At 46.7% G+C, this 12,173-nt stretch overlaps 1 protein-coding gene across 12 annotated transcripts in view; it reads left to right on the forward strand.

Moving 5' to 3' along the window:
* Positions 1 to 12,173, forward strand: part of mbnl2 (muscleblind-like splicing regulator 2) — a 55,083-nt gene that overhangs the window by 23,983 nt on the left and 18,927 nt on the right. For all 12 annotated transcript variants that reach the window (XM_072700273.1, XM_072700272.1, XM_072700271.1 and 9 more), the window contains one exon: positions 11,549 to 11,713. In XM_072700273.1, the coding sequence (XP_072556374.1) occupies positions 11,549 to 11,713 (165 nt within the window). The remainder of the gene's footprint in view (positions 1 to 11,548; positions 11,714 to 12,173) is intronic.

The following is a 12,173-nucleotide window of genomic DNA, read 5'->3' on the forward strand; positions in this document are numbered from 1 at the left end:
AAAAGTGGAGCAGTGTCCTCACTGCGAAATAAAGATAAATTAAGGCTTTTTTTTTTTTTAAAGTCAGTCTCTACAGAATGCGGCCATGAAACAGCTGTTCCTGTCAGGACTGAGGCTTCACAGTTCATTATTTCTGGACAGACAATCAATTTTGAATGGGAAACTAAAATATAAATTATAACAGGGACATTAAATTTTAGGGACAATGTATATTTTATACCTCCATATATATCATATATACATACATTATGCAGTTACATTATATATTTATAACACGTATATACCATATAACAGTAAAACTGCATATATGTAAAATTGTATATATGCACATACATACATATATGCTACATATATATATAGTTATGCCACGTAGCAGTGGTCATCCTTGAGACCTTCCTGGTCGATCGTGACAATCTGACTGCTCCCCCCCCCCCCCGTCAGCAAAATGTACCATTGCTACTCAGAAGCTCCCATATTATTTTCTGTGTAAAAGCAGCTCGCATCGCAAAAAAGATCGGAGCAGACATCGAGCTGGTGAATAGTACAGTGTGCTGTGTGTAATTAACCGGTGGGACCGTGACTGATGGGGGAGGGGGCATGCACACAGGCCCAATATGCGGCGGCGTCATGGGACACCTCGTCAGCACTGAACGCAAATGGGTCGAGATGGGAAGGGACGAATCCCGGGAATGTGCGGGGGGAGGGGACAGGGGCAGCCGGATACACACACAGCTCTAAATTAGGAGGGAAATAAAGACGGGGAAACTCGCTGTGATATTAACTTGGCACCGGTCCTGGATGTTAATTGTGCTGTTGGCCTAATTTCTTTCTCTGCTTTGACCTCTGATTATCAGAGTAATAAACTTCCTCTGTTGCTCTGTTGTGTCTTTGATTAAAACTGACAGTTGGATGAGAGCTTTGATGATTTGCTGCCATCAAAAATAAAACATTTAATTTTTAAGAATATTTTAAATGCACTATTTTTGCTGGAAAGGCAGGTTATTGTCTGAAAGTTACGTTGACACTCACCAGCCACTTTTCACTGCATGACTTTGCACAGCAGAGCTCTCTCTAACAAAGCTGTTTAAATCTGATCGGACTAAAGCCAGGCAGTGCCCATTTAACTGGCAGCCAGGTAGTTTACTTTTGTAGAATCATTAGTAGATGAACTAGCAGTAGATGCCTTAAGGCTCTGTGTTCATTTTGTTTGTATAATCATGCATCAGGATCTTAGTATATTGGTGATGCCATCCCATTAGTGGTACTTGTTTAAAATACAGCAAATGTAATGAATTTCTAAGCTGCCAGCTACCTCAGATCATGACAATTTCATTCATCCAGCCATCTTCCAACCATTTATCTAGTGGTTATTTTTCAAACCTTGTCCAGAATAAGCTGGTTTCAAAATAGGTTTGCGTATAGGCTTGCTTCATGCATCGCAGCAGTAGGTCACTGCTCAGCTATGACTGCGGAATTGCAGCAGGGCAATCAGTGGCGCCCCGGAGAAGCACAGGCACGTCCCAGGACATGTCAGGGGCTGCCGCGGATTACGGCTGCTCACGCAGGTGGCTCCACATCTCAGCACTTTGCAGATTATCCGATTACCAGCGGCAGAGAGGGATAAACAGCAAGTCCGTGTTCCTGCAGAAGCTCGGAGATGCTGAGGGGCCCGTCGGAGTTTTTCCTTCAGAGATTCCGCCGCCTGTTGTGCTTGAAATCTGATTAGCTTTAGACCCTCAGCATTCAGGGGGCAGTAGATCTGCTGCTAACTCCCCAGTATAAGTAGCGTCTGCTTGTGAAGTAATAGGAGGCGCATTGGCCACTTGAGGCAATTACTGCTTTTTCTCCTTCTCTAACTTGAGTGATTGTTATGAGCCTCTTCTGAAGGTGTTTCACTGGGCTCCTGTGGTTTTTCTCTGGTCTTTCTCACTGCTCCCCCGATGTGGGTCATGTGGGGATGGCGGCGGTGGAGAATGAGTGCCTTTGGGACGGCACAACCCTTGCTGCAGGGCATCACTGCAGATAATCTGATGGCAGCGGGGAGGAGGGGGTGGGGCAGGGAATTAGCACTCTCTGCATTGGATATCCAGGCTTAGGAGATGCCTGCAGTCGCTCGCTCACATTCACATATTAATCACAAGCCGTGTTAGCAGTCGCATGGCTAGCCCATCTGTAGGATTATTGGTAGTGAAACAACCGCATACCTAATTATGGCTGGGGAAATATTGAAAGAGGCCTCACTTGATACTGATTACCAGATGTAATGTGTGTGTGTGCATCCTCACAAAAAGAGGAGAACGGACACACGGCTGGAAAAATGCTTTCCCTAATAAGACTATTAATAAGAGTAGTATCACTGTTTCTTTAAGTGTAGCATCTATTTGACGGCGTGTAGAAACTAGGTTAAGGCTAAAACTGTGGGTCATATTGAGACATCGGTGTGGAAGAAGCAAATAAAAATTCTTTGACGTGGCTGCTTCTCATCAGACTTCATAATATACCATGTGTTCTGGAAAAGGTTTTATTGTCACGTTTATTCTTACTATCCTGGTAATGGTGTCTTTTTCTCTTTATATGTTTTGTATGTATCAGTGAATGAATTGTGTTTAAGTGCCTTGTTGATTGTATTGTGTCCTTGTAAAATAGCTCTGGTTTCCTGTTAGTTTTAGTTATTCATTTACTACTAGTTGATTGGACTGACCATAGTCTTACCCTGAAAATCTCTCACCCTTTAACAGATCCTCAGATGAAGGTCAGACCTTCCATAATCACTTGGCAGCAGTAGAGAGATTCATAAGAGGTTAAACACAGTCCATGAGGAAATTCATTGTCTGCCGCCTGAATCAATGGCATAGGAGAGTTTGATATTGGGCAGGGGGGGACAAAACTGAATAATTTCAATGTAAAGTTCTTTTTTTTTGGAGGGATGAATGAAATTAGCTTAAATATTGGGGGTCCACGCCCCTTCTGCCCCCGCTGGATCCTGTGTCCCTGGCCAGGATGCTCCAGTCAGCCAGGTGGAGCACGACCGTGAATCGAGTGGCAAATCAGCTCATATGACTCATGTGACCCATGTCAGCAGAGCCTCTGGAAGAGAGATCGCCTTACACCTGAGGAAATGGGGGGCTGGGGTGGGGGGGGGGGGGCGGCCCCCTGAATCGCCAGCCTGGAAGTAAGAGCCCACTTGAGCGACACGCTTTTCAAAGGGCCCTCCCGCACTGCCTCTGAAGGCTCTCAGCCACCGCAGGCCGGGCATTGTGCTGCACCGCCAGTGCCGTCTGCAGCCGCCGGCTGCCCGCTTCGTGCGGCTCTTCGCGAGCCTCGGATGCGGCCGATTTAGTCTGTGCCATGAGAGAATCACGTCATGCCACGCTCTAAATCAACACTGGCAGTATAATACATTTAGTTGTGCATTTGTGTCTGTGAAATTCTGAAATATTTTTGAAATGCTCTAGCGAGACATGCATTGCTATATTTTCTTTACTTTATAAATGTTGACAAATAATATAGCAGAGTTTTCTGATATTATGTTGTGCTTCGGCTTGTCATCCATATAGATAGGCCAGTTGTAGTTGTTCCATGGATGTGTGAAGGTCTGTCTCCATGCCGCTGTCTGCCTGTTGCGCAGCATTCAGAAAATGTTTTCTCGCCTTCAACACCTGAAAGAGATTGGGCTTTAGTGAACCTCACTAAATACAATTTATTCAAATAAAACGAAATCGAAAATACTCAATTACAAGTTAGACACAATTCATTTGTGTTTTTCTTTTCCATATGACAAGCTTATTCGGCACTCATTTTGAATGTTTCCCATGAATGGTCTACAGGAGACTGTGATTAAGGGCTTACATTTGGCATCTTGCATGAAACAAATCTGTCTCCCTGCCAAACATTGCAGTTATTTTAACAAATGCGTTAGGCTACATAAAAGTTGACTTGTGATATCGTCACCGACATTGATTTGTCCATGCTGCCTGTGTTTTGTGCTTCTACATGTGCGCTAAATGCTACAGTATCTCTGTATTTTTCCACAGAGGCCCAGAGTAGCTTCACATAAGGTATTACTTTGATCTGCTGGGAATACCCAGCCCCACCCAAACCCCCTGTGGTTTGTTTTCACAGTGGCTCCTAACAGCACAGAGATGGAGAGCAACACTGGTGAATGTTTGCCTGCTTGTGTTTTTTGTGTATTCCAGAAATTGGTCACAAATGACTGAGAGCGACACTTTTAGCACAGTTCTGGGTGCTAATATTGATGCTCTAATGAGTGATCACCATGCTAATGTTAAATGGTGGGTCGATAAATACTGTGCAGGGCTTTGATGCTTGGGGTGAACGGGGAGCTCGTGTTTACAGCAGCTGTGCAATAACCTCCTATGTCCTTTAGTTAGGTCAGAGTGCGGATGCTCTCGCGTGAAGCGGGAGGGCCCGTCAAATCTTCCTGTTAAACAGTGAAAGCCACATAAAGAGGCTCACCGTCCCAAACAAGTCTGAGGTCCAAGGCATTATTGTGGGCAACATGGCAATGTCATAAATTAAATACTACTACTCCGCTGCTGGTGGAAAAAATGCACCAACCAGAGATGAGCAGTAGGATGATGGCAGGTCTGCGCAGGAGCCTCCCAAAGACCAAGCAAGCATTTTCCAAGGTATAATGTAAACAGAGCCGAGCTCTCAGCACAGCGGACAGCCGGAGGGCTGTGTGGACTGAGTACATAGAGTATAACACAAACACAGAGCCGAGCTCTCAGCACAGCGGACAGCCGGAGGGCTGTGTGGACTGAGTACATAGAGTATAACACAAACACAGAGCCGAGCTCTGAGCACAGCGGACAGCCCGAGGGCTGTGTGGACTGAGTACATAGAGTATAACACAAACACAGAGCCGAGCTCTCAGCACAGCGGACAGCCAGAGGGCTGTGTGGACTGAGTACATAGAGTATAACACAAACACAGAGCCGAGCTCTCAGCACAGCGGACAGCCGGAGGGCTGTGTGGACTGAGTACATAGAGTATAACACAAACACAGAGCCGAGCTCTCAGCACAGCGGACAGCCGGAGGGCTGTGTGGACTGAGTACATAGAGTATAACACAAACACAGAGCCGAGCTCTCAGCACAGCGGACAGCCGGAGGGCTGTGTGGACTGAGTACATAGAGTATAACACAAACACAGAGCCGAGCTCTCAGCACAGCGGACAGCCGGAGGGCTGTGTGGACTGAGTACATAGAGTATAACACAAACACAGAGCCGAGCTCTCAGCACAGCGGACAGCCGGAGGGCTGTGTGGACTGAGTACATAGAGTATAACACAAACACAGAGCCGAGCTCTGAGCACAGCGGACAGCCCGAGGGCTGTGTGGACTGAGTACATAGAGTATAACACAAACACAGAGCCGAGCTCTCAGCACAGCGGACAGCCGGAGGGCTGTGTGGACTGAGTACATAGAGTATAACACAAACACAGAGCCGAGCTCTCAGCACAGCGGACAGCCGGAGGGCTGTGTGGACTGAGTACATAGAGTATAACACAAACACAGAGCCGAGCTCTCAGCACAGCGGACAGCCGGAGGGCTGTGTGGACTGAGTACATAGAGTATAACACAAACACAGAGCCGAGCTCTCAGCACAGCGGACAGCCGGAGGGCTGTGTGGACTGAGTACATAGAGTATAACACAAACACAGAGCCGAGCTCTCAGCACAGCGGACAGCCGGAGGGCTGTGTGGACTGAGTACATAGAGTATAACACAAACACAGAGCCGAGCTCTCAGCACAGCGGACAGCCGGAGGGCTGTGTGGACTGAGTACATAGAGTATAACACAGAGCCGAGCTCTCAGCACAGCGGACAGCCGGAGGGCTGTGTGGACTGAGTACATAGAGTATAACACAAACACAGAGCCGAGCTCTCAGCACAGCGGACAGCCGGAGGGCTGTGTGGACTGAGTACATAGAGTATAACACAAACACAGAGCCGAGCTCTCAGCACAGCGGACAGCCGGAGGGCTGTGTGGACTGAGTACATAGAGTATAACACAAACACAGAGCCGAGCTCTCAGCACAGCGGACAGCCGGAGGGCTGTGTGGACTGAGTACATAGAGTATAACACAAACAAGGTACTATGTAAGCATATCTATGTATACTACTAAGGTACTATGTAAGCATATCATGTTGCACGCAACTTCAGTGTCACGTTGTTTCAGATCCTTGGCTTTTATATTGGGATCCTTCTCATTGTCTAAGCGATGGGGGTTTTAATGGGGACAATAAGTGGGAATAATTAATATGAACCCAAAGGGGAAAGTTTTAATGGGTTAAATGAGAGAAATCCTAATCTGTTTATGAAATTAGGAGCTTTCATTTTTTATCCTCCTAGGATTTAATTAGAATATGTAGAGCACATTAAGCTCCACCATACATTAAATTTAATTTTTTTGGGGGGGTGGGTTTAGCTGGTGGGAAAAAAGGTCATTGAGGCTCTTCTGATGTAATCCCTGCAAAGACAGGTGCAGACGCTTCCCAGAGCCATGTGTCATATTAGCATGGTGTCTGAAGTTGGAGGGTATAGATTGGAAGCTGGCAAGCAGATCCAAGGGTCCCTGAACAGAGGTGTTGGGCCGGTTGTGTGGGGAGATCCCCAGTTCTCGGCAGCTTAGCTATTCCTTTAAGCCTCCCCAACTGCATCTGTGTTCTCTCCGTCCAGCTCCCACGGGTAATTACAGCGTCTGGGCGTCTGGGCCCTCTCTGCGGTGCCCGGAGCACGGGAATTGTTAGGGCCCAATCAGAGCCTTATTTTTAAAACATATTTTTATGTATATGGGAAACAGGTCACTTTTTTGTGAATTCCTTGTAGAAAGTCTGGCATCACTGGTGTCTAAAGAGAGTTTAATTCTGTTGTAGTGATGGGGTTTTGTAGCAAAACAAATTTGTTTTGTGTTATATTTGTAGTTCATTTCTTAATTAGTCCTTTAAATGAACTTTCAAAACTATTTAAAACCATCCCTGTAAATTGCTAGAAATTACAATATTTTGTTAACTCTGAAGTTTGAGTGTTTCATTGTGTCAGTATTCATAGCTTTGCTTTAATACAAAGCTTTGCTTTAAGTGATACAGTTAAGTGTTTGGAAAAGAATGGAATTTTTTGCAAAGTGAAAACGCTGCAGTTTTGTAGTGCAGTGGTAGAATCCAAGGTGTTCCCTCCCTGTAAGGCCTGCACACCTGCAAATCACAGGCACAAAGGGTCACTCACAGTCATGCACACGTTTAGCGTGTGGCTCTGCACTAAGGAGCCCAAGAAGGATTGCTGTTCACACTGACTCTGCTTGAGCGCCTGGCTGGGGCGCGATCAGACTGGTGGCTTCTCATGCTGTGGTCTGCGACAAAATGACGTGTCATCGGGACGAGCTGAGTCCTGTTCCATTTTACAGTCTTTCTCATGAAGCTTAATGCCCATTAAACCCTAATGGATTAATGTGTCAGTGTGCTGAAGGTCTTTTATGGCTGATAACGGCTAGGCGATGTCTTAATGCTCCTTTGTGCTACATTTAATTTTTCATTTTTCCTGGCTGAAAAGCACAAAATACTCGCTCTCGGGCAAAGCCTGTCTGCTGGCCTTAAGATCCCCGTATGTCTCACGAATGTGACTGTAGCCACTCCCTCTGACAAACACCAAGTCCCAGCCTTAGTGAGATGTGCAGGTCGCCGTGTTCACCTGTCCGGATCAGCACCGGACGATGGTCCACATCACAGAATGTGACTTAATAATTCGGGTCTAAGTCGCCAGAAAAAAAGGTAGCGAAGATTTTTCTGTGAAATGTGGTTTCTGTGAGATGTGGTTTCTGTGAAATGTGGTTTCTGTGAAATGTGGTTTCTGTGAGGGGTTTATCTCATTTCACAGCTCATGATGTCATGGACCAAGTCCAGTGCGATGTTCCAGTGCCAAATGCCGTTAATCCACGGTGCCGTAATTGTGAGAAAATCCCTGTAAATGGACGTTAAGACGTCGTCTGTCTTTCAGCTGTAAAGCACAGAGGAGATGTAGCACTTCACATGAAGTTGGTGTTTGTTTGCTGCTTAGAAGTGCTGGTTTTGGGGCGGTATGGTGCAGGTTTGAATCCCACCTCCATTGAGTCTGTCTCTGAATTACCCATTGTGTGTGGGGGGGGGGGGTTATGTTTATATCACATTGTGGGGACCAAATGTTCTGCACAATGTAGTAAAAACCTGTTTGATCTGTGAATGCAATCAGAAATGCCAAAAGTCTCGTATTTTGTTTGGTTACTTATGGTTAAGATTAGGGCTGGGTAGGGGTTAAGGTCGTCATGTTGTAATTAGAGTTTTCCTCATAGAAATGAATATAAAGATATAATTATAAACCTGCGTGTGAGAGTGTGTGCGTGCGTGCGTGCGTGTGTGCGCGTGCGCGTGCAGGGTTCTCTCTAGCTTTTCAAAAGTATTAGCCACTGTGGCTAACTACTGAAGTTTTCTTAGCCGCGCATGAAAACGGAACTGCTTGTACAGGCAGAAAGGTCAAGTTTGTGTGCCTGTGATGCTGTGTGTCTGTAGACAGGTAGCCTGCTGCTGCCTGGCAGTGTTTCCATTGGCAGCGTTCGTTTTTTGTGCGTTTCATTCCTCCTCACACACGCGCTTCCCCGGCACACTCTTTAGCCTGCTAAGCTGCTCTGTAGCGGCTGCTTGGTGAGTGCTGTCTGTCCTTATGATTATGAGTCATCACCCCGGCAGCCTCACCCAGGACGACCTGGGGCTCTGGGATAGAAAGACAGTGTTTGTTGGTCATGCAGTTAGGTAAACATCAAAAACTAGAATGCATAAATTCATTTAACATGTAGGAATAATAGACACCTACTCAATACATTTGTCCTCTCAAAGTCCTTTAAAAGATAAACTACATTCTCAACTTGAAATGAAATGTTTAATAAATGTTTAAATTATCCATATAATTTCAGCAGCAATTATGAATGTTTCATTGCAAACCTTTGTGATAATACACAGCATTGTAACAGTAACTAACAGTATTAACAAAAAAATAAATAGAAAAAAAACGTAACTTGCCATCTTTATTGTATCCTGCACCTTTTTTTATTAGACTGGTGCACGCCGATAAACCACACCATTAAAACCACACCATTAAAACCACCTGCCTAATATTGTGTAGGTCCCCCTTGTGCTGATTTCTTTATTTATGCCAAGGATTTATTTATGTATTTGCTTATTTATGTTTAATATTTATATATGCAGAACATTTAAGTCACGTTTCATCAGTTCGTCTATCTTATCTCTTCAGATTCCGCAAGCGCTCAACAATTTACTCGTTTGTGTAAGCTTCGACTTTTGAGCTCAAGACGATTTAAATATATAGTTGGAATAGTTTGGTTACAGAAATCTTATTGACTTTAAAAACGGCTCTTAAGCGTGCAAAAGCCAACTTGCACCGTCCAAACGTTCACATAGAAGAGCCACTCTTAGAGCCGACTTGTTTGCAAACGACTCATCACACGTTTCCACCCGCTGATCCAAGCGAAGGCTATGGTGGTATTACGATGTTTTTGGGGAAACTTGGGCAGCTAACAGCGTATCACCAAAACGTATTTAGTGCAACACGAAAATACAGCCGTGGTCAGGATTGCACGTCTGGTCTTTGCCAGTGTGGCAAAATGGTTGAAAAATAAACTTATCACATTTGCATTTTAGTCGGCAGCGGTGATGTGGAGGATGGCTAGCGTGTGTCTCAGTGTGTGTCTGTGTGTGCTCAGTGATGGGCTTGGCATCCCATTCAGTGTGTTCCTCAGCCTTGTGACTGTACCTCACGCTGCTTGGCCTTAGTCTCGGGACCCTGTACTGGATATGTGGTTAACAAGTGTCAAATGGTTTTTTTCCTTACTTTGTTCTCTGGCATGTAGACGCTGAAAGCAGTCATTCTGTTTTTTTTGATGATTTTATGGGTTGATCGTTGGCCCCTAGGTAAGCAAAGTTGTGGCCCTTGGTCTGGGTGCCCAGTCACTTGCTGCGAGTAAAAGTATATTAATGTGTACAGAGCGCTGGCTGACATCTGCTGATCAGATTAACACGCTTCTCCCTCCTCACTGCGTAAATGAAACCGCTGCCACCAACACGCTGCGTCCGCCTCTGTGAGAGATCACTGAATGCCACGGCGCTGCGTCCGCCTCTGTGAGAGATCACCGAATGCCACGGCGCTGCGTCCGCCTCTGTGAGAGATCACCGAATGCCACGGCGCTGCGTGGGACTTCTCTGGGAGCCGATCGCTCATATCCCTGGCCGGCTCTGTCCTTCCTCTCGTTCCCGTATCGCTGGATCTTCTAAACCCAGGGGATGTGAGCAGCTCCCACAGAACAGAAACGTGTCACGTACACAGTGTTTTCGCGCGTTCATCAGTCCTATATATAAGACTTTTAATGTGAAGCTATTTCAGTCGCGTCAGGGAGTATCAGTTGTCAGAACGCTAAATTTGTGTCATACTGGTGGCTCAGTTTTGTGGTGTCACATAAGCTGTAAATGGAAGATAAAGCTCTCCACTCCTGATATGTTTTAAGAACCAGAAAGTCTGGCTTTAAAATTTTTTATACACAAAGAAAATGAAAATGATGAACTCCCATCTGACCATCCTGAGCCCACTGTTACGCTTAATTTCCTGTATATCCCCATGCACCTATTTTAAATTACACAAGATCTTAATTTGAATTTTGTGAAATATTTTTATTGCTTATGGGCCATGAAAAGACACGAAGGGTATTTATTTTTAAGAAGGAGTTTAACCGGTGTTAAAAGCAAGCATTTATTTACATCATTGCTAATATTATTTGCCAGGCTGCTGATTTTGTTCGACGCCGGTTCAGAAATATAAGGCTGACTGTTGTGGCCGCGAATAGGGCCGGATTGCCCCAGTAATTCGGCTGAGTGTCTCCCTCCGAGGTGCCACACCAGGGCCCCTCCTTGGATTTCCACCCCTAACCTTTGCTCACAGCTCCAGCTACTTAAGCACTTCGACAGCCCACTCCATACCACCGGCAGCTATCCTGGGGCATGTCCGGAAACGGCGTCATTGCTCTTCCGCTTGGAGAATGGAGGCGCGGTCGCGGCTCAGCACCACGCCAGCGGGGGCCCTGTCACCGGGGACCGCCCCACCCCTAACTAGGACACCTGTCTGCCACCCCCTTTCATTTGCTTAATTAAACTGCAGCGGCATTGATAGCGAAGGTCAGAAACACAGAAACACTACAGGCACTTGTTGGAAAATATCCTTCTCTTTGGTGGTGAAGCAGAAGCTCCTCTCAGATCTGACCTCTTCACGCTAGGAAGCCCTGGGCGCGTGACGGGGAGCGTGAAGCTGTCCCACCCCTCCCTCATTCTGTGGGACCCCCGCTGATATCAGCCATTTATTATTTACACATGTTATTTTCCCGTTTCCAGGGACACCCTCAAACTGGAACGCTGACGCATTTTGCATGTGACCCTTTCATCCGTATTGACGTCCCTCCTCTGTTTTTCTCTTCCATCTTTCCATCACAGGGCCGATGCACGAGAGAGAACTGCAAATACCTTCACCCACCAGCACACTTGAAGACCCAGCTCGAAATAAACGGACGGAACAACCTGATCCAGCAGAAGACGGCGGCAGCCATGTTGGCCCAGCAGATGCAGTTCATGATCCCGGGCACCACCATGCAGCCCATGGTCAGTCTGGGACGCCCCCCCCCCCTAGGCAGGATGGGAGCCCTTATGGGTTATGTTACACGTGTGTGTTCCCCGTGGAGGCTAACTGGGGACACCGACCACAGACACACACACACACACACACACACACGTGCAGACTCTGCCTCTTCTGGGCCCCACTCACCAGCTGGCCTTCAGATGGCATTTCCTCCCCAGTCCCCCCCACCCCACCACTGCTGGAAGGAGTGTGCTTATGCCAGGGCACTATTTCTTTCATGAATATTTAAGACCCCCACCCCCACGTTCCCGTCAAAGCAGCGGCTACGGTTAAAGCCGCACGGTGAGCCACACAGGGGTCGATTGGCGAGGCCCGCCCCCCCCCCGGCCGTCCGCAGCGCCTAGCCTGCCGCTGGCACGGGCTTCACACCAGCAGCTGCTCAAACCGTGCTGTGCAACAGAGGATCACTGTTTGAAAACAGTC

This window comes from Paramormyrops kingsleyae, chromosome 16, assembly GCF_048594095.1.
Source record: "Paramormyrops kingsleyae isolate MSU_618 chromosome 16, PKINGS_0.4, whole genome shotgun sequence".
NCBI lineage: Eukaryota > Metazoa > Chordata > Actinopteri > Osteoglossiformes > Mormyridae > Paramormyrops > Paramormyrops kingsleyae.